Source organism: Rana temporaria, chromosome 6, assembly GCF_905171775.1.
Source record: "Rana temporaria chromosome 6, aRanTem1.1, whole genome shotgun sequence".
In the NCBI taxonomy this organism is placed as follows: Eukaryota; Metazoa; Chordata; class Amphibia; order Anura; family Ranidae; genus Rana; species Rana temporaria.
Window position 1 is genome coordinate 29,949,184 of NC_053494.1, and position 23,022 is coordinate 29,972,205.

Here is a 23,022-nt window from a genome sequence, read left to right on the forward strand (position 1 = left end):
ACTGTGAAAATGACACGGGCAGTGAATGGGTTAACCACTAGGGGGCGGGGAAGGGGTTAAGTGTGTCCTAGGGAGTGATTCTAACTGTGTGAAGGCTGAAGTACCAGTGACCCAACACTGATCACTGCTCTCGATGACAGGGAGCAGAAGATCAGTGTCCTGTCACTAGGCAGAACAGGCAAATGCCTTGTCTACATAGGCATCTCCCTGTCCTGCAGCTCCGTGACACGATCGCGGGACACCGGCGGACATCGAGTCTGCGGGTTCCGCGGGCACGTTCATGGAGCTCAGAGCGTCATCCCAAAACGAGAGCCGATTTGATGGTGGGCGGGCGGCAAGTAGTTAAATACCACCGAAGGAAAGCTCTACTTGTGTGAACAAAATTCCAAAATGTATTTGTGTACGGTGTTGCATGACCGTGCAATTGTCATTCAAAGTGTGACAGCGCTGAAAGCTGGCTTAAGCAGGAAGGGGGTCCAAATGGCCAGTATTGAAGTGGTTAAAAATAAGACCCCTTTCACACTGAGGTGCATTTTTAGGAATTTTAGCACTAAAAATAGAGCCTGTCATGCCTCTCCATAATGAAAGCCAGAGGGCTTTCACACCGAGGAGCATTTTTAGGGGGTTTTAGCACTAAAAATAGCGCCTCTCATGCCTCCCCATAATGAAAGCCTGAGTGCTTTCACACTGAGGCGGTGCGCTTGTGGGATGGGAAAAAAATGTCCTGCAAGCAGCATCTTTGGGGCAGTTTGGGAGCGGTGAAAAATAAAAATACTACAGCGCTACTATAATCTAAGGCCCCGTACACACGGACGGACAATCCGGTGAAAGCGGTCCGCCGGACCGTTTTCAGCGGACATGTCCGCCCGGAGATTTCTGTCTGATGGTTGTACACACTATCAGACAGAAATCCGCGCGTAAACAATACGATGACACGGCGACGTGGGCGGCCCTGGAAGTTCAAAGCTTCCACGCATGCGTCGAATCAGTACGACGCATTCGAGGGATGGCGGTCGGTCGGACGTGTCCGGTGAGTCTGTACAGACGACCGAACACGTCCGATGGACAGGTTTCCAGCGGACAGATTTCTTAGCAGGCTAAGAAATTTTTGTCCACTGGAAACTGTCCGATCCGCCGGACAATTGTCCGGTCAGGCCTACACACGACCAGATCTGTCCCCTGAATCTGGTCCGTCGGACCAGTTTCAGCGGATAGATCCGGTCGTGTGGACGGGGCCTAAGTCACACCACACAATTAATAAACAAATGTATAAAGCTGCAATAAGTGAAAATGGTGACCCAACCCAAAATAAACAATAAAAATTATATAGAACAAATTGCGCTAAAAACAACTAATAATGTCATACCAAGTGCAAATTTATGTACTTGGTATCACATTATTCGTTGTTTTTAGCGCAATTTGTTGTATATAATTTTTATTGTTTAGTTTGGGAGCGGTGTTGCCCGGCCCATTAAAATTAATTGGCAGCGCAACACAGGCGCTTTTAACCCTCTCTACGGGTTAAAAGCGCCCGACCCCGCTACTGGACAAAAGCGCCGCTAAAACTAGCGGCACTTTACCACTAACGCCGGTCGCTTTCAGTGTGAAAGTAGGCAGTCATTTATGACACACAGTGTTTCAACAAACTAAATGTCATTTAATTACAGTTTATATCTACAGAAATGAGTTTTACTGCAAAAAAAAAACAACACATGATTAATGCCGTAGACAGGCTCAGCTATGAGCAGCCCATCACCACACACGGCCACATCTTTCCTCACACACTGGTACTGTTGTACAGCCCAGGCACTGGCAGTATTACCACAGCGTGAGAATAGAACGTAGTGCGCATGCGCTGCCCTGTAGGCTTTCCCCGCGTTTTTCTGAGCCCTCTGAGTCACCGTACGGCAGTGGTTGTCATGGCAGCGAACGCCTCCGCCTGGTTACGGCCTGCTTCTTGCAGTAGCCTCCTGTTGTGACGCGGAATACGGCGGCAGCAGCACCATGTCTTACCGGGACCTGCGGAGTAAGAGCTGTTCTTGTATCTGTTCTCCTGTATTATGTATTACACTTCCTTCTTATGGAGCTGGAAGCACCTAGTAATGTCTGTGTGTACACCTCACTTAGTATTACAGGCATTTATACCTCACCGCTGTCCTGTAGTCCACAGAGGGGCCTGTGTGAGGGGATAGCACGGTCACCCACTGCCCCTGGTTCCTGGGGACAATTGGAGGGGCCCTGGGGCCCTCAGTAGATCACCATTAGGGCTGATATATAGTTTTCCAGGTGTGTCTCCCCCGGAATGTCTTGTCCTTAATAACAAACCGAATGATCAAATCGGGAAAACTTTTCACTGCGACAGGCTGAGCGTAGATGTGCGGTCACGGGGTGGTAAAAATGTGCGTTTGAGCTGCATTTTTACTGCCCCCTTTAACCACTTGACCTCCAGGAAGTTTTGTCCCCCCCCTTCATGACTAAGGCCCCTTTCACACGTGCGGACCGTTCAGATCCGCCTGTCAGTTTTTTCAGGTGGATCTGAGCGGGCGCTCCATGTACCTCCTATGGAGCGTCGGATGTCAGCGGTGACATGTCCGCTGGCATCCTCTCCGCTAAAGTGTGACGGATGCAAATCGTATGTTGCATTCGTCTTGCGGATCAGATGGATGAAAACTAACAAATGGTTCGTCTTCATTCGATCCCCTCCCCCCCATAGAGGAGAGCGGAGATCTGACTGGTCCGTCTCTGCACAGTGTTTAAGGGGGTTGTAAAGGTAAATGTTTTTTTCACCTTAATGCAGCCTGTCGTACTTAATAAGTGGAGTTAAAAAAATAATAATTTTTGCATTGGGAACCTTTTTGTTTATTAAAAGTCTTACAAACATACAACCTAAGAGCCGGTTCACACTGGGGCGACTCGTCAGGCGACTCAGCCGCCTGACAAGTCGCGTCCCATTCTATTCACCAGAACCGTTCTAATAGGAGCGACGCAATTCGCTCCGACTTAGAAAAAGGTTCTTGTACGACTTCGGGGGCGACCTGCATTGACTTCTATACAGAAGCCATTTTGCTAATCGCCTCTGAAGTCGTCATCTTCAGGATGACTTGCCGAGTCGCCCCCAAAGTCGTGCCGCCCCAGTGTGAACCGACTCTTAAGGGGTTGTAAAGGTTTGTTTTTTATTTTCTAAATAGGTTCCTTTAAGCTACTGCATTGTTGGTTCACTTACCTTTTCCTTCCATTTCCCTTCTAAATGTTTTTTTTCTTTGTCTGAATTTCTCACTTCCTGTTTCTCCTAGGGAGAACAAACAAACACATGGGGCGCTCGTGGCAAGTTTGTCCGCCGCAGACTGCCCCAGAATGCACTGCGGGATCGCAGTGCATTGACGGCCACTGATTGGCCAAAGCATGCACCTGACCTGCATGCTTTGGCCAATCACAGCACAATGTGCTGTGAGAGCCATGATTTCAAATGCACAGGCTGCCTTAAAGCGGGGGTTCACCCTAAAAAAAAAAATCTAACATTACATCCAGCATACCAACGACATTTACAGTATACAGGTCTTTTTTTTATTTTTTCGCCGTACTTACCATTATATTGTGATTTTCTCCCTGGCTTCCAGGTTCTGATTCCCGTGGGACTGGGCGTTCCTATCCCTGGGTTAGATGATTGACGTGTTATGAAAAAGTTCCCATGTCGCACAAGGCGCGTCACCAGTTTTCCGTAAATAGCCGAGCTGCGAGTCGGCGCTATACGGCGCCTGCGCAGTCAGCTCTACACGGCAGGCGCTGTATAGCGCCGACTTGGGTTAAAAATCCACGCATGCTCAGAATCAAGTTGACGCATGCTTGGAAGCATTGAACTTCGTTTTTTTCAGCACGTTGTTGTGTTTTACGTCACCGCGTTCTGACACGATTGTTTTTTTAACTGATGGTGTGTAGGCACGACTGACCATCAGTCAGCTTCATCGGTTAACTGATGGAAAAATCCATCAGACCGTTCTCATCTGATTGACCGATCGTGTGTACAGGGCATTGGAGTTCCTTGGCTAGGCATATACATATGTACATAGCTTACACTTACACGTTTACTAACGGCAATATCCAACTTTAGTCAAAGCGGCACAGTTTGTTTTTATCTACAGTCGCCCCTTACCTGCGTAACCATTTTTTTGGTAAAAGGTGAACAAATCCTTTTAGAACAGTGGCATCTCACTGAGCATTCCTAATGCGAGTAGTCCTTATATCGTCTTCTGAATGTACATTGCTATTTTGTTCTTTTAATGGTCTTTAAAACCTGGTGATGGATGAGAACAAAGCATGTCTATCAGTAAACCCTGAAGTGCTAGCAACGGTGTCCTGTGTTAACTAGTGCTTAACTTGTTTTTCAGATTTTACAGAAATGATGAGGGCCCTGGGATACCCTCGTCTCATCTCTATGGAGAATTTCCGCAGTCCCAACTTTCCACTGGTTGCAGAAGTTCTCATTTGGTTAGTTAAAAGGTATGTATCTGTAAATATTGAGTCCATCTACCCAGATCTTGCTAGATGGATAGTTTTTGGTGTTGTCTGCTTATCAAATCAAATGTATACCTTTTTATATAGAAAAATAATTTCTCCACCCATGTTCTTTTGCTTATAACAATTAACATTGACAAAAAGCTATACCTGCAGTAACAATTGTGCTGTGGAGGGCAGGGAAGTGAAATGCTGTAGAGCCCTCTTCTTGGGTCCCTCGGCGGCTCTTCCTCTCATCAGATAACCCACTAGAAGAAGTGCTCTCCCAGGGGGGGTTACCTTGCGGGCGTGCTCCCGAGTCCAGCATTTGCGTCCATAGACACGAATGCCGGACTTGGCCCCACCCCCCGGTGCCCACATCATTGGATTTGATTGATAGCAGCGGTAGCCAATGGCTGCGCTGCTATCAATCTGTCCAATCAAGAGCCGGGACCCCGAGCAGAGAGGGAGAGCGCGTCTCCACCGAGAGAAATACGGGGCTCAGGTAAGTAAAACGGGGGGGAGGGGGGGGGCTGTCACTGCCAGAATTTTTTCCGCCTTAATGCATAGGATGCATTAAGGTAAAAAAAACACGAGGGTTTAAAACCCTTTTAAGGTCTGGACATTGGTGGGAATTGTACCCCATCTTTGGTGTCATTAGGAGGAATAGTGCCCCATTGTTGGAGTCATTGAGAGGAATTCTAATACAAAGGTACACTCCAAAGAGTGTGATTCCTCAAATGGGACTTTAAATTTGGGTGACTGTTAAACCTCAAAAAAATATATATAATACTAAAAGGTTCTTAAGACGTTTTTATTGAAAAATAGATATGAAAGGCTGCTACTAGCTATACATAGCCTTTCATATATTTTTTCAATAAAAACGTCTTCTGAACCTTTTGGTATTATATATATTTTTTTGGAGTGTACATTTTGTATTTGTATTCAGGGATGTGGGTGGAATTCTGCCCCTTCATTTGTGTCAGTGGGGGGGAATCCTGCCCCTCTGTTGGTATAAGTGAATGGCAATAGTGCCCTAAGGGCCGCAGTTTGGAGACCATTGCTGTGGAGGTCCTTTAGACAATAATTCTACTGGACTTCTAACTAATTTGATATTTAACCTAGCCCGCTGCCTTCACTGAGCCATCCTGCATTGAGCCAACTGGGAAATGCCAGAAATTCAGTGAGAAATAGTGGCTCTGCCATTGCAATTCTTACAACAGTTCGGGAATTTATTCAGTATATAAGTATAAAACAACTTGCGTGAAAAATGTTGGAGCATTTGCAGAGTGCTAGAGTGGGTGGGAACTTCCACATGCAGTTTTTCTATTGAAAAGCCTATGGCGTGCAAAGCGCACCCAAAAAACTCCACCTGGTGCAGAAAAAATGTGCACACACATAAAGAGTGAAACACAAAAAAGTGGTGCTGCGTCAATCGGTCCTCCGCAAGAAGGACCTGACCCTGATCCCCCGGGGCGTTAGGCTCCAGACGGGGACTAAGGTACTCAAGTGGTCCGAGCAGCCGAAGCCGACACGGACCAAATTCCTTGGAGGGTCTGCCGAAACAGAACCCTCCCAGTACTTGGTGGGGCTCCCCCGAAGGGAGACCCCATGAGAGCAGGCGAACTAAGCCAGAAGGCCATGTCCACCCACTCCCAAGACGTTCAGGGCTGGCCCGAGGACCCGGCACTTTACTAATCACACAGTGACAATAACGTGCACCAACAAAAAAAAGACATAAAGTGACAACACAGAGGTAAATAAAAAGAAAGTGGGGGAGAAGAAAGATAAGGGAGAGTGAAAGTGACCATCGTGCAATACGGCCAGGAATAAATAATTCCACTGGTCCTAGCCAAAAGGCCCGGCCCTAGAGGCAGGTGTAAAAAAGGTGGTATGGTGACATGACCAAGGTGCCAAAAAGCAAAAGTGCCGGTAAAAACACTAGTGCGATTACGGCACCCCTGGACTGCCACTCCAGGGGCACATCACCATAGGCTTTTCAACGGACCCTGGCCCACAGCCCGGACCAGCAGCACCCTTCCCAGCCAGGTAGGTAAGAGTTCGGAGAGATTGGGGAGAGCCCACGCCAACAGGCTATTCCCACTACTCCCATCCCTCCCTCCTAATCACGTTCGGGAAATACTAACCGCTCCCCCGGTGGAAAGGAGGAGCTAGTGTTCTCTCCCGAACAACTGACCGGGGCAGGCACCACAAAATCCAGGCCAGAAGGCCAGGGGCCCGGCCCTTCAGCTTCGACCGCATGTTTCTCTGTCCAAATCAGAAGGCTTCCACCTCCACGCCAGCAGGATCTGCATCTGCCAACCGCCATCCCTTTCCACCTCGCCGTGTACTAGGGACGGTTAGCATAGCGCTCGCTACTTCCACATGCAGTGTCACAGGAAGACTGCCGGAACGTCTCTAAGTGATCCACGGGCACCTTGTGTTAGCCGCAGCTGGAGCCTCGATGAGCCTCATGGAAATGTCTGCTGTGTGTCTCTGGGTGGGAGTGGTCCAGGGCTGCAAATTGCTTTTAGAGATATATATCAGCATACAGATGCATGCCTTTTCATTAAAATTTTAAACTTTAATCTTTTTCATAAGATGGTTTAGCGCTGAACATTATACCAATATTGTGTATGTGTTTCCTCCTAAAGAAACACAAAATAACTGTCAGTCTCCCTCAGTCTGGGGCTCCATGCAAGATCTCACCTTGTGGAGTTTCAATGATCATGAGAACGGTGAGGAATCGGCCCAGAACTATACGGCAGGATCTTTTCAATGATCTTAAGGCAGCTGGGACCATAGTCATCAAGAAAACAATTGGTAACATACTTTGCCATGAAGGACTGAAATCCTGAAGGGCCCGTAAGGTCCCCCTGCTCAAGAAAGCACATGTACAGGCCTGTCTGAAGTTTACTAATAAACATATGAATGATTCAGAAGAGAACTGGGTGAAAGTGTTGTGGTCAGATGAGACCAAAATCAAGCTCTTTGGCATCAACTCAACTGCCTATGTTTCCAAGAACACCATCCCCTTCATCAAACATGGAGGTGGAAACATTATGCTTTAGGGGTGTTTTTCTGCTATGGGGACAGGACAACTTCACTGCATCAAAGGGATGATGGACGGGGCCATGTACCCTCAAATCTTGGGTGACAACCTCCTTCCCTCAGCCGGGCCATTGAAAATGGGTCATCGATGGGTATTCCAGCATGACAATGACCCAAAACACACAGCTAAAGCATCAAGAGTGGCTCAAGAAGCACATTAACCACTTAAGCACTGCCTAACGCCGATATACGTCGGCAGAATGGCACGGCTGGGCACAATCACGACCCGGTCCGAAGCTCCGTGACCGCTTATTGCGATTTTTTTTTTTTTTTTTTTTTTTTTTTTTTTTACCGAAAATAGGTAGAAGAATACATATCGGCCTAAACTGAGGAAAAAAAAATATTTTTTTTATATCTTTTTGGGGGATATTTATTATAGCAACAAGTAAAAAATATAGCATTTTTTTTTTTAAATTGTCACTCTATTTTTGGTTAGAGCGCAAAAAATAAAAACCGCAGAGGTGATCAAATACCACCAAAAGAAAGCTCTATTTGTGGGAAAAAAAGGACACCAATTTTGTTTGGGAGCCACGTCGCACGACCACGCAATTGTCCGTTAAAGCGACACAGTGCCGAATCGCAAAAAGGGGCCTGGTCCTTTACCTGCATTTTGGTCCGGGTCTAAAGTGGTTAATGTCCTGGAGTGGCCTAGCCAGTCTCCAGACCTTAATCCCATAGAAAAAATGTGGAGGGAGCTGAAGGTTCGCACTACCAAACGTCAGCGTCAAAACCTTAATGACTTGAAGAGGATCTGCAAAGATCCCTCCTGAGTGAGATGTGTGCAAACCTGGAGGCCAACTACCCTATAATTTCTTTGCCAGTGGGCAAAAGTACAAAATAGGCAGGGGATCAAATACTTTTTTCCCTCCCTGTATTGTAGACTGAAATGTAGAAGAATATATTTTGATCTAAATGCATGTAGAAAAAATGATTAATTTGTAAAACATATTACAGAAACATTTGATTTTTTTTTTTTTTTAAATATTCAATTTTTTTAATTTTATATATACCAAAAATCCCAGTGATGATTAAATACTGCCAAAATAAAGCTCTATCTGTCTCAAAACAATTATAAACAATTTATTTGGGTGCACTGTTGCATGACTGAGTAATTGGCATTCAAAGTGTGACAGAGCTGAGAGCTGAAAATTGGCCTGGGGGGGGGGGGGGGGAAGTGTCCAGTATATTTGGCCTTCATTCCAAGTTACATCATCATTATGAGCTAGCTGGCTGTGGCTAGTTCATTTCTGTTGCTGCGCTGCAAATCAGCACTGGCTCATTATTCTCACAAAACCTGACGGCTTCATTTTGAAAAATATTGGCATTCCAATAGCAAAAGTATGTTTTGAAGCAAGAAGGGAATCTAAAATTAAAGTGTGCTAGACTGATTTCAATGTGTGCTGGAGACGAAGGTAAACAAAGCTGGATTTTCACATTGGCATAATGTGGCTCTATCTGCATTGAAGGAATGACAGCTAGAAGCCAATTGTTTGCCATGGGCCAGCATTTCTCTCTGCTGTTAGGTTTATAAATGAGCTTTATGTTTTTACCATTTTCGACCAAACCTTCTCTGTGTGTCCTTTCCTCACTAGGTACGAGCCCCACACAGTTATCCCCATGGATGTGGATACAGAACAAGACAGAGTGTTCTTCATTAAGGCCATAGCCCAGTTTATGGTAAGAATCTGCGACGTGTTCTTCCTTTTCGCTGACTGTTGTATGAATTGCTTACTGGAGGTTGTAGTCACAAATACTGCCATATGAAAATGATTAGCATTTAGGCTGACCCTGAGGGTACAGATCGCTGGCTGACAACTTCTGATTGTCATGGCATACAATATCTTTACTCAACAGCCACACTACTTTAACCCAAGGGTATGAATGACTGATGTGATTGGGTGACAATGCAGGACAATAGAACCAACTTGCAGTCTCTCAACCACACACAGTAGAGCATAAGAAGAAAGCTGCACATCACAGAATTATGATGCAATGAGAGCTTTCAGTGCTGAACTCAAATTTAAGTCACCTATGCTTTTATATAAGTCTATAAGTCCAAAATTACCCCCCTCCCACGGCTAAAAATATTCCCTTGTACTTACATTAGAACAGCTGATGAGTTTTCCATATGCTGACCAGCACCCTGATCTCTTTTCATACCCAGCTTGGAGAGAGATGGCTGTTTTCATTAGGTTCTTTTAAAGTGGAGGTTCACCCAAAAAAATCTATTTTTTACAGTAGATTGGGCCTAATTACAGGAAGCAGAATCGGGTGTTATGATTAAAATCAATGCAGTACTTACCTTTTTTGAGAAAGATGTTCTCCCGCCGCTTCCGGGTATGGGCTGCGGGACTGGGCGTTCCTATTTGATTGGCAGCCTTCCGACCGTCGCATACAGCGCGTCACCAGTTTCCGAAAGTAGCCGAACGTCGGTGCGCAGGCGCCGTATAGCGCCGCACCGACGTTCGGCAACTCGTGACGCGCTGTATGCGACCATCGGAAGGCTGTCAATCAAATGGGAACGCCCAGTCCCGAAGACCATACCGGAAGCGGCGGGAGAACATCTATCTCAAAAAAGGTAAGTACTGCATTGATTTTAATCAAAACACCCGATTCTGCTTCCCGTAATTAGGCCCAATCTAATGTTAAAACATTTTTTTCGGGTGAACTCTCGCTTTAAGTAAAGTTGAGCTTACACAATACCGTGCTGTACAGTAAACCCATAATATTCACCAAAGTGTATTAACTATCATTATTGGTAAAGTGTAGGTGTGCTGTACCTGTACATGAAATTTACATTACATTTCTTGTTGCATTCTTTGTAAAGTTGGAATGCTGATGACGATTCCTTGGCCTTGTATTTTTTTGAAGGCCTTCTCCTTTTTGCTTTTATATGAATTTTTTACGTTGGAGTTAAGCCACCCAGGACTTTTATTAGCTCTTTTAAATGTATTTCCCATTAGGATGCACTGGCTAATACCCTTAATTAATATGCTCTTAACCACTTCAGCCCCGGACCATTTTGCTGGTCAATGACTGGGCCACTTTTTGCGATTCGGCACTGTGTCGCTTTAACTGACAATTGCGCGGTCATGCGAAGTGGCTCCCAAACAAAATTGGCATCCTTTTTTTCCCACAAATAGAGCTTTCTTTTGGTGGTATTTGATCACCTCTGCGTTTTTTTATTTTTTGCGCTATAAACAAAAATAGAGCAAAAATTTGGAAAAAAAATGAATATTTTTTACTTTTTGCCATAATAAATATCCCCCAAAAATATATGGAAAAAAAATTTTTTTCCTCAGTTTAGGCCGATACGTATTCTTCTACATTTTTTTACATAAAAATAATCGCAGTAAGCGTTTATTGATTGGTTTGCGCAAAAGTTATAGCGTCTACAAAATAAGGGATAGTTTTATGGAATTTTTATTATTTTTTTTTTTTTTACTACTAATGACGGCGATCATCGATTTTTATCGGTACTGCGACCTTATGGCGGACTCTTTTGACACATTTTTGGGACCATTGGCATTTTTATAGCGATCAGTGCTATAAAAATGCATTGATTACTGTAAAAATGCCACTGGCAGGTAAGGGGTTAACACTAGGGGGCGAGAAAGGGGTTAATTATGTTCCCTAGGTGTGTTCTAACTGAAGGGGGGGTGGGACTGACTAGGGGAAATGACAGATCGGTGTTCATACATTTTATGAACAGACGAACAGTCATTTCTCCCCCTGACAGGACCGGGAGCTGTGTGTTTACACACACAGATCCCGGTTCTTGCTCTGTAACGAGCGATCGCGGGTGCCGGCGGTGATCGCGCCTGCCGGGCACGCGCGCGCCCCTAGTGACTAAAATGCAAAATCACGTAATATTGCGTGATTTTGCGCAGCCGAGCTGACCTGCCGCCGTAAAACTGCGGCGACTGGTCGGCAAGCGGTTAAAGCATACCCATTTTTCCTTCGTATTTTTTGTTTCTAAGATTTTATCCCATTTAGTATCTTCTAGCAAGGATCGTGGTTTAGGGAAGTTGGCTCTTTTGAAATTCAGTGTCTTTGTATTCCCCTCATGTTTCCTATTTGTGTAATTTATACTGAAAAAAAATTGACCTGTGATCGCTGTTTCTTAAATTTGCCCCGTATTTCCACATCCGTGATAAGGTCTGTATTGTTGGTAATCAGTAGGTCTAGTAACGCTTTGTTTCTTGTTGGTGCATTTACCATCTGACCCATGAATTTGTCCTGCACGACATTTAGGAAATGGCAAGCTTTAGACCAGTGGTTCTCAACCTGGGGTTGGGACCCCCTCGGGGGTCAAATGACGATTTGCCAGGGGTTACCTAATCCTGGGCTGTTCGTGAAGCCCGCACCGCTCTCCTAGCCTTTTTGCAGTCGCCCAGCAGGGCTGTCCCTGGAGCCTGCGGCCGCCCACTCCCTTCACAGAGACTAGAGGTCAGCTGACTGTTAATGAATGAAGTAAGGGGGGGTGGAGGAGACCCTATCTCCTGATTTCTGCATAGGTGTCACTGCTGCGGGACACCACAAAGTCAGGGACACAGTGAGTAAGGCCCCTTTCAAACGAACGGCTGTTTTGCCGCAGCTAAAAGCATGTTTATGTTTTGCTGGAATTCAAGACTCCAGGCACAGCGATCAGCTGCATTTGTACAGTGCTTTTAGCTGCGGTTGCATTTAGCCGCGGCACGATATTGAACGGGGATCCGACTTGGATCCCTGCCAATACCAAGCACTGCGTTTGGTATGAATCTTGAGGGTAAACTCCACGCCAAATTTCAAATAAAAGGAGACACCCCGTATGCCGAAAAAACAGCGTGGGGTTCCCCCCAAAATCCATACCAGACCCGTATCCGAGCAGCAGCCCTGCCGGTCAGGAAAGGGGACGAGCGAGCGCCCCCCCTCCTTAACCGTGCCAGGCCGCATGCCCTCAACATGGGGGGGGTAGGTGTTGATGAGGACAGGGCCTCTTCCCGGCAAAACCTTGGCCGTTGGTTGTCGGGGTCTGCGGGAGGGGAGCTTATCGGAATCCGGGAGCCCCCTTTAATAAGGGGGCCCCCAGATGCCGGACCCCACCCTGGGTGAATGAGTATGGGGTACATCGTACCCCTACCCATTCACCTGGCGGAAAACAAATGTGAAAAAAACACTACACAGGGTTATTAGAGTAATTTATTATTCAGTCAGCTCCGGTGGCCCCCCTCTCTTCTTTAGCTCTTTTACGAGGGGGGGCTGCTTCTTCGATGTCTTTTGCGGGGGGGGGGGTGTGCAGGTCTTCACGGCCGTCTGGTTCTCTTCCGCCCCGAGGGGGGGGGGGCGCTTTCTACTTTAGCTCTTTTACAGCGGCCCCCTCCCGGGCTTCTCCTTCGACGTCTTCGGCAGGGGGGGGGGGTGTCGGTCTTCACCACCGTCCTGTACCCATAGGGGCACCTTTATGCTAACACTAGAATATGGTGGGGATGAACGAAAGCAGAATTAAATAGGAATATATCTGAGACTAAATAGAAAGTATACTCCACATGTAAAATGGTAAGCCAGGGCTTTAATAACCTATTGGGAAAACTGTTGTACATTTACAGTAAAGGAATAAACGTCTTGTCATTTATCACCACAAGTCTAGCATTGGGCAATGTGTCACTGATCAGCTCCTATCTACTCAGTTGGGGACATTATTTTATAGATTTTCCCTGCAGGCTTTTTACATCACCTCTCGCCCCCGGCCATCGCAGTTCGGTCTAGCAGTGTATGCAATTAGGTGCTGCCTTTCTGAACAATTACTGCAGGATGTATAACTCGCCCCTCTCCTTTTGAAGATTTAGAATGGCATTACACAGCGGAGTCATGAGGAACCAGCTTGTAGCCCACCTCTGTGGTGACTAATTGTTGTCATAATTAGCGGCAGTGCTATTTTTCCTGGAAAGCATTTGATTGTGAATGAAGGATTATCTTCTTTACATGCCTCCTATTTACAGTCTTTTTGCTCTTTAAATACACCAAAACATGAATTTGCCAGAATTCCATAATTATTATCCTTGTCTATAGGGATGGCAATATATTTCAGCTAATCTGCTTGCAAGAAAACGGGTAAACAAATTTTTATGTTCATAATGTTTTTATTGTTTACAAAGCAGAACATTAGAAAAAAATAGTACAGCAGCAAAAGGCACTAGAACTGCATATAGTACAGTGTACAATTGCATTCAACAAAAAGGAAGACAATAGTAAACATAACACAGCTACAATCTGCAAAATTATCATACAAGAGTGCAAGGTCGACCTTCCAATAGTAGCCAAACTATCTGTTGCTTCTGCTAATAACAAAAATAACATTTGTAAAAGGAAAATAATGGAATAGATTAGAGATTGTTGACGACTGGAAATAGAACAATATACAGAATAAGGATACATCCAGAAATCCAAGAATAGAGAGGATAACGAAAGAGAGAAACGGAGGATCTAGGGTGCCCTGAAACCACAAAGTAAGAGGTAGTCATTCAAGTAGCACACTTGCCAACTTTTCATGTATTGTTTTACAAGAGATTTTATATTTGTTATGGGTAAAGGAAATGGTTTCTTCCAAGCTCCTGCTATCATACATTTGGCTGCCAGAAAAATAAAAGAAGCCAATATCTGTGCGTTGTGGGAAATACCAGAAATAGCTTTATTTAATAGGGCGTATTGGGGCTGGGGGTCTACCGCTTCTCCCAACACATGACTGAGCAAATAAAAAACCCTGTTTCAATACACCCTAATTTTGGAACTCCCCCTCCAAATATTATACATAGTACCCCTCACGGAGCTTCTGCAAAAGCACCAAGAAGAGGAACGTGCATACATCCTAGCTAGGCGGACAGGAACAAGGTACCATCTAGTAAGAACTTTCAGGTTCGCTTCATAAAGCAATATATTTAAAATGCCACGAAATGAGGCATTAAAGCGTGTTCAATATCTTCAAAGTCATATCAGTCGAGACAGAGAAGACAGAGAAGAGTAGAAACCGACTATATATCAACAAGAGTGCTCCTTCTCTGACCCTTATGCCTATTACACCACTTTTCATATGGAGAAAGGGAAGGTGCATCCTGCCCCACTAGCATAATGATTTAAAAAAGTGGGACATTTTGGCAGAAACCAAAATATGTGTGGCAAGTCAAACTTAGACCCGCGACTGCGGGCAAGGAAATGGGGTCCAGTTGGTGAAAAATAGTGCCCCATTCTATATAAACCTTTTTCTAGCCACCATTTAAATCCAGACATACCTGGAGGGAAGTTAGGCTTGTTTAGATAGTGAGGAGGGTAAACTGGGAGATTAAGTGGTCATGGTTTTGCAATTTATCCCATAAGACTAGGGAATAGGACAGATTCGGGGCTAGGACTACTGAGCAAACTTTTGGGGTTTGCTACATCACAAAATCGTCCAGTAAATGGTTGGATCGTTTGCCTTTCCATCTGAACCCAATCAGGTTTTTCATATTTAGAATAGACTGATGATATCCGTGCCAATTGTGCTGCTTGATAATAACTTCAGGGCTCCCAAACTGCCTCGATTAATAGAAGCATACAGGATTTTTTTCGCGAACTGTCCCGTGGACCCCAATACATTTGATCAATTTAGATTGAAAACGGGACAACTCAGGATGACTAATCGCTATAGATTAGGGAGTGAATGAAAAAAATAGAGCACCTTTGGCAAGATCGTCATTTTAGTTGTGTGTAAGTGAGAGAGAGAGATCAAAATGGACCATTTAGTAAACTCTGTTTAAATTTTAAATTCAAGGCCAGAGATTTAGATTATTTCACATGAAGCCCATTGATCTCTCCAAACCAACGCAGGACACGCATATTATTAGGAAAGGTCGTCAATGGGAAAGTGACAAAAAGCAATAGGTCACCTGCAAAGAGTGCATGTTGTATGCATCTGAAACCCACAGTATACACCTTTTTGATATTACCCATTGTCCTTCAGGATAATCCTGATGTCTCAATTACAATAGAAAATATTAGCAGCAACAGTGGGCAGCCTTGTCAAGTCCCCTGAACAATAGGTATGGAGATGTCCCTGTAAATTAATTTGGGATTTAGGGGTGGAGTATAGGGACTGCAGGATACTTAGAAAAACAAGGCCCATCCCCCACTTCTCCAGGGTACAGAACAAGTAAGACCAGAACACTGAGTCGAAGGCCTTCTGTAAGTCAATGGAAAGACAATGGCCCTCCATCTCACTGAGAATTGAGGAGAGAAATTATGTCAATAGCCTTTCTAAATTGGTTGGGACCCTGCTGCCCAAGAATTTATCCTAACTGATCCTTATGAATATAACAATTAATAAAAGAAGACCACCTGTTTGCCATAATCTTAGTCAATAATTTGAGATCATTATTGAGCAGGGTGATAGGTCTCCACCTTAGTGATCTTTCTGAGACTTTGACACTACCGTGATATAGCCTGTATTTAAGGCCTTTTCCAGGTCCTCTCTCTTTCCCAGGACATCAGAGATACACTTCAAATAGGGTACCAGTAAATCTTTAAACTTACGATAGTATAGGCTGGGAAACCCATCAGGTTCAGGTGCTGTGCCAAGAGGAGTCTGGGTTAAGACCTTTTAAAATTTCCCCCTCAGAGATAGTTGCCTCCCAAGGCATCCTGCTATGGAGAGGGAAGGGATAGAAAGATCAGCAAGAAAGGAAGTAAACTTATCCAGGTCATTGTCCAAGGGGGCCTGGTAGAGGGAAGAGTAGAATTTATGGAAGGCATCTAGAACTTTCTGTGGGTTCTGGGAAATGATCTCACCCAAGCATCTAACCTTGGGTACAGTAGACATCTGGCAGACAAGTTATGAGCTAGCATAGTACCTATTTTGTCCCTATGGATGTAGAATTTGGCAGCATCCCACCTTACACTGGAGGGTCTACATAGCTGGGCTTTTGTAGGGTTTGATTTATCCAAGCTTAAGTCCAAAGCTATGTTGGTCACTGCCACAAATCACCGTTCCCTCCAAAAGAGGCGACAGGATTCAGAACATCTCCATGAAAAAGGTAGCTTATTCTGTACATAATAGGAGGTAAGAGAGCATAACTGTTCCCCAAGTAGACCCTTCGCCAAAAGGTAAACACATTTTTATTTATGTAGATTGTTAAAATTAATCTTCAGAATTGTATAACACTTTTCAATATTGCTAAATATCAAATTTTATTTTTAAAATGGGTAACTCTGTTATGAAAAGCCGAGTACATAAGTATGATGTCAAGCAACTAGAATAGGATATATTCCTAGTACACATATTAAAATCCCAACCCTAACTTTATTTATTCTATTAAATTCAACAGAGGTTTGCAGAATATTTAGAACCACTCTTGTCCATTGCTACTTTTATGGAGTTTAAAATATAACATCCAAACCCCAGCCATACATGTACACATTTCACCAATTTTTAGGATCAGTTTGTTAAGATATCGGTGAACTTGGCAGTTTTTGAGCCACGACAGGAAATCAAAGTTCCAGAAGAAAGCACACGTAAGCACACTGTGTCACACTGTGCGACTTTGAACTCAGACCGTAAAGTGACTTTGGCACGACTTTCGCACAACTTCTTTAACAGAAGTCTGTGCACGTCGAACCAAAAGTGCAGGAACCTTTTTTTAAATCTGTGAAACTCATGTCGTGCCGATTAGAAAGGTTCCACAAGTTGGCAAGAAGAGAGTCCTCAATTCTGTTGAGAGGTTTGACCCGTACCCTCTGCAAGGTATACTTTCTGTGCTCCTAACACAATGGTGGCATGGTGCGAGAACAACGGAACAAAAATCACACTGTAAACCCTGTGAAAGAATATTGCAATATAATGTGTTGACACCACCACTTAAATAGCTACTCACTTTTCTCATGGTGGTCTAATGGAGTGGTGAGAGAGAGAGAAGGAAAGGTCAGTATGTGCAGCTAATGGGTTTATATAGGGCAAAACAGCAGGTTCCCTTTGAGACTGCAATTCTTGTCATCCTGAGTCTAAGATCTATTTATAAAGTAATAAGATAATATGAGTAGGTGCTTTGTTTGAGCACTAAAAACATTTGCAATAAAAAAACATTACTAGCCAGTTGAACTCAATTCTTGATCTAAGGAAATAAAAATAAATAATAAAAAAACACCATCTCTCAAGTCCATACTTATATGTATCAGATGGAAAGATAAAATGTACGCAATCCACACTAGAGTCCTTTAAGCTGGATGTAATGAATTGGTTCTTCATGTACAAGTAGTGATGCGATCCTAAATGAATAGAAATTATAGTCAAGGCAAATAGGGTAAAATTACCAAGGCAATAATGGTATGTCATCAAAGTCTGGAGGTAAACAATGCTTAACCCAAAGAAGCCAGAGTTTCTCAAATTGACCAATTCAATCTCTTTCGATTTGCTTCCATTTTAGCATTAAAGCGGTTGTAAACCCATCGATGTAACACTTAAAAAAACTGTTAACATTCCCGGCATGCCGGGAATGCTAACTGCACATTGGTTGTGCTCTCAACCAAACTGTCAAACCATCCAATGGCTGGTGTCATAACTGATCACATGTGCAGCTTCATGGCAGTTGAAGATTGAACAAAGGCCAAGATGGCAGCTTCCTTAGCTGAAAAAGATAGGAGGGTTTACAACCGCTTTAATAAAAGCTTTATTAGTTGTGTATGGTTTCTGCTAGAATTAAAAAAAATATATTTTTTCAATGCCTCAGCAATAGTTTGTTTTGTGGTGGTTAGGCGCTGTAAAAGAAAGAGGGCAACATTTGATTCTGTGTGATCCCATCAGGTTTTAAGTTTTTAATAGGGCAGTAGCAGGATTGGGCTATATAGGTGTAACAAAGATTTTGGAGGCCAAGTCAAAAACTGCCTTCCAGATTAATTGGGCAATTCTACCAAAGATAAAGTTGAGTGCCAGACTCTGAACAGCCGTGAAAAAAAGCTCCAGGGTAATCAGAAGCATATTTCAATATTCTAGCGGGAACCAAATACTAACGGGTTATATCACCTTTAACCGATTATAGCGGGGGTTTTGCATAGTTTTTTTTTTGCTGTGCATCTACGGGATTTAGATTTGTCAAGCTTGTACTCACTTGTCTTCTGTTTCTATTCCCCCGCACTGTCAATCGGCCGTAGATGATACTTTATAAAAATTCCTCCTGGAATGTTCCATCTTGCTTGTGGGCATTGTGAAGCCCACAAGCAAATACTTCCGGCAAGCCGGTGAATGCTGATATCCCAGCATTCACCACTCTTTCCCGCGCATGAGCAGTGTTGATGGATTTACCCATTTGCCAATAATTAAAATGGCGGAATTAGATCCGCCCTCGTCGCGTGACCTGCTTCTTGCGTCACGTGACGAGAGAAATCCCGCGAGATTTCGTCGTTCAGGAGAAATTGCGATCCACTCCCAGCACACACTGGGGAGCTGGGGAAGAGAGGAGACACGCCCAGTCCCGCGGGAGGGAGACCAGGAAGTGTCTTCTGAAGGCAGATTTACGGTATTTGAATGCACTATACATTTTTTTTAAGAGCCAAATGTTCATGTACATAATGAGCTTGTCTAGATAAGCTGTATTTCATATGACCCTTCCTTGGTGCCCAATGAGGAGGGGAACATGGAGGGAGTATCAACTGCCTGCCCTATAAGCAGCCGCAGCTTAGAACCCTTGCTCTCTGTGTGAAAGCAGTTGTCTCATTTTAGAGGTCCAAAAATATACCTGTAGTCAGATCTGTACTTCTCCATTCAGCAAAGCTTATGCTCCATGCTCCTGCTGATTGGAAAGTTCTGACTCAGTAGCGGGTGTGCAGCAAAGAGATCATTGACCACAGAGCACAAGGGTGCCATGCTGCATCTGCTGGCATAGTGCAGGCTTTTCTACTCAGGAGTGTCTGATTTTTAAGGAAAACTGTAAAGTTTTGCACATCTTTTGCAATAATGCAACTGGAATGTATTTTAGCTAAATTAAAATTGTTAACTTCTTTATCCAGCCACATATGGTTTAAAGTGCAGACAGTTTGTAACTACATGTACCATATTTAAAACCTTGATTGTATGAGGTTTACATTGTATAAAACTTTTAATATGCATTTTAGAAAAGATGAATTTTATATGGAATGCTGGGACCCTGTTAAAATAAAGTTAAATAAACTCTGTATTCTCAGTTGTGCTCTGCAGCTCCTTCATAATTGGATAAAAAAAAATATCTTTTGGGAACTTGGCAAAAGATGTCTCAACGGGAAAATCCTTTCTCTGGTGTACGGTTAATTTGCACCGAGATACAATTCCATTCTAACTCATCTAAGACAGTTTGAGGCTTTGCTCTCGTATGTTTTGAAAAGCAGCACAGAAATATTTTTTCTTATCTTTCCTGATGGACAAGGAGGCAAAATCAACTCTCCATGGCCTTATCTTTGTGTGACATTTGATCATTGACTGCTTCTCTTTCTCTCTGAAGTGCCTTGGATCCAGCACATTATTTTCGTGTGAACATTTTGTATGTTGATGAAAACCCATTTGATAAAATCTCATATCATTTTTCAATTGTTAATGTACTTTTAGGACATTGCACAGCTGAGTAAAGATCAGTAATACAGCGTTGAGTACAGGGCAGTAAACGAATAAAAAATTATTTGAGTGCAGTAATTTACTTTCATACACGTGTTTACTCTTCTACAAGCATGTTTACACTAGTTTAACCACTTAAAGCGGAGTTCCACCCAAAAATGGAACTTGCGCTTTTCAGAATCCTCCAACCCCCCCCCCAGTCTCGCATTTGGCACCTTTCAGGGTGCCAAATGTAATCCAGGTATTTGCTCCCACTTCCAGGCATAGGTCGCCTCGGCGTCCTGTCCGGTGTCTACTTCAACCCCCCCCCCCCCCCCCCCGCTGTCTTCTGGCAGACACGCAGGGACCAGTGGGATCGCGCAGCGCAACAGGAAACTAGGAAGTGAAGCCGCAAGGCTTCGCTTCCTCATTCCCTTACCGAAGATGGCGGTGCCTCCACCCGAGAGTCAAGGGACAGATCGACTTCGGATGCCCAGGACAGGTAAGTGTCCTAATATTAAAAGTCGGCAGCTGTAGTATTTTTAGTTGCTGACTTTACTTTACTTTTTTTTTCCGGCCGAACTCTGCTTTGAAGCACTCTACACACCCTGTACACATGGGCCAGAATCTCGTCAGGCCGAGTGTACAGACACTCCATTCAAAAGAACCGCTGTTCTTTTGAATGGCAAGAACGTAGTGACGCCATCGCGTACGAGTATGCACTCGTCACATTCGATGCCCTCGCCGCCATCTTTCTGCACCCTACCTATGCCTAGGAAGCTACCGCGCATGCGTCTAAGTCATTTTGAGCATGCGCGGGTTTCAACGGCGACAGGTAAGTATTCACACTCTCAGGTTTCTCGGCAGGAAAACACTGTCGAGAATCACAACCACTTTAAATACACTCACTTTACATACACTCGCGGGTATGTCCTTGCGAGTGTATGTAAAGTGCCTTACAAGTACTGTACAGACATTTTCCAGCCGTAGTAGAAGGAGCTGAAGCTGTTCCAGTGTGCCCCTGACACCTCCACTATAGCTCCTGACCCCCAATACACCCTTGAAGTGAAAACATGTATTGTTTTACTTTAAGTACATTTTCGTTTTACATACATGCTCTGGTACCATTGTGTACTTAAAAGTGGGGTATGCCTGTAGAGAGCAGGTTCTCTATTTTTCTCGTCGAGATTTTAGGCAGTTTTCTTGATGAGAAACCTGAAAGCCTCATACACACGCACGGTATACTCAGCAAGAAAGCTCTGCCAGCAGCTTTCTTGCTGGTTCTTGCCGAATAAACCGAGCGTGTGTACGAGGCTTAAGCCCCGGAAGATTTGCCCCCTTAAATCGGGCCATTTTTTGCAATATGGCACTAGGTCGATTTAACTGACAATTGCGCGGTCATGCGACACTGTACCCCAGCAAAATGTAAACCTTTTCTTTTTCCCCACAAATATAGCTTTCTTTTGGTGGTTTTCTATCACCTCTGCGGTTTATATTTTTTGCTCTATAAACAAAAAAAAGCGTCTATTTTGAAAAAAGCTCACGGATTGCAGAAAAGATATTTGCTCGATTCCTCCATCAACACAAACTGTGTTGATGGCGGTGAGGGAGGCCGTCCCCGCTGGGAAAAGATACTGATTATTGATAGTGGCTATAGCAGCCGCTAGCGATAATTGCAAGAGAATCTGGCAGGCTGGTTGTGCCGATCGATCAACTTGGTACATTCAGCCTGCCCATTAACGGTTCGAACCGTGTATGGCAAGCCTTACTCGTCTATACTTGTCTATATGCGTACAGACCTTGACTTGCTGTTACTCAACATTACTCAGGTCTTTACACACAGTTTTTGGCCCCTTGCACATTGGCGTCACAAGTTCCTGAGTAAAATTCTGTAAATTATGACACCCAGTGTGCAAGGGGCCTAAATCTGCAACTTTTACAAAAATAATGCCTTTCTGTCTTCTTTGCTCATGTCCTGTTTTGGGTGACAACTCTTTGTCCCCGTCTCCCAGTTGCTCTTTTGTGTTGTCACTCTGTCATGTGTGCCTCTGGGTGAAGCTAGGGAGCCCACCCTTAACAATAATATGCAGCCACTGCAGCTTTTTATCAAATTTACTTTAATAAAATGCTTTTGGAGTAAAAAAATCTAAAGATGGTTTTCTATTTGGGATACATTAATGATTTACTGTATTCAGCATGAAATGAAGCTTAGTTTTGTACCGTGAGGCTGTGTATTCTGCAATATTTACATTTTTGTTAAACTCATTCAATAAATGCAAGCTGAGATAACATGCACTGCATTGATGCATTCACACAATTTTACAGTAACCATGAGATAAAACAAAGTTCAGGAACATTCCTTTTATCCCATTGTTTTGTAAATCTATGTACACTACAAACTATATGACTGAATCGGTTCTGAAATCGCTGTTTTACTAACCTGACGGCTTATTATTCTAAATAGGAAACCTTCAATTTCTTTGCAAATAATAAAGATTCTAACTACCAGCTAGAATGAGTCCTTACATTTGAAAAGGACCTGTCATTTCAGATCCACCATGGCAGCGCCTGTTAGCGGGCATCCACTCACCTGCTGCCGCCACGTCCCTCACCTTGTGTCACTGCCGCATCACCAGGCGTCCTATTAAGGTGAATGAGTCAACAGCGGGTCAGAGGAGGAGCCACTGCAGGACAGATGACAGTTTCTCTTTTAACCGCTTAACGACTGCCGCATGTATATGTACGTCCACAGAATGGCACATACAGGCAGATGGGCGTACATGTACGTCCTTGCCTTTCCGTGGGTTGGGGGTCCGATCGGGACCCCCCCTGGTACATGCGGCGGTCGGAAATCG

At 44.1% G+C, this 23,022-nt stretch overlaps 1 protein-coding gene across 1 annotated transcript in view; it reads left to right on the forward strand.

The window, feature by feature from the left end:
• The first annotated feature begins 1,896 nt into the window (after positions 1–1,896).
• CLUAP1 (clusterin associated protein 1) overlaps positions 1,897–23,022 on the forward strand; it is a 76,783-nt gene continuing 55,657 nt past the window's right edge. The window contains exons 1-3 of the mRNA XM_040356564.1: positions 1,897–2,026; positions 4,386–4,497; positions 9,195–9,279. Of these exons, the coding sequence (XP_040212498.1) occupies positions 2,005–2,026; positions 4,386–4,497; positions 9,195–9,279 (219 nt within the window). The 5' untranslated portion in view covers positions 1,897–2,004. The remainder of the gene's footprint in view (positions 2,027–4,385; positions 4,498–9,194; positions 9,280–23,022) is intronic.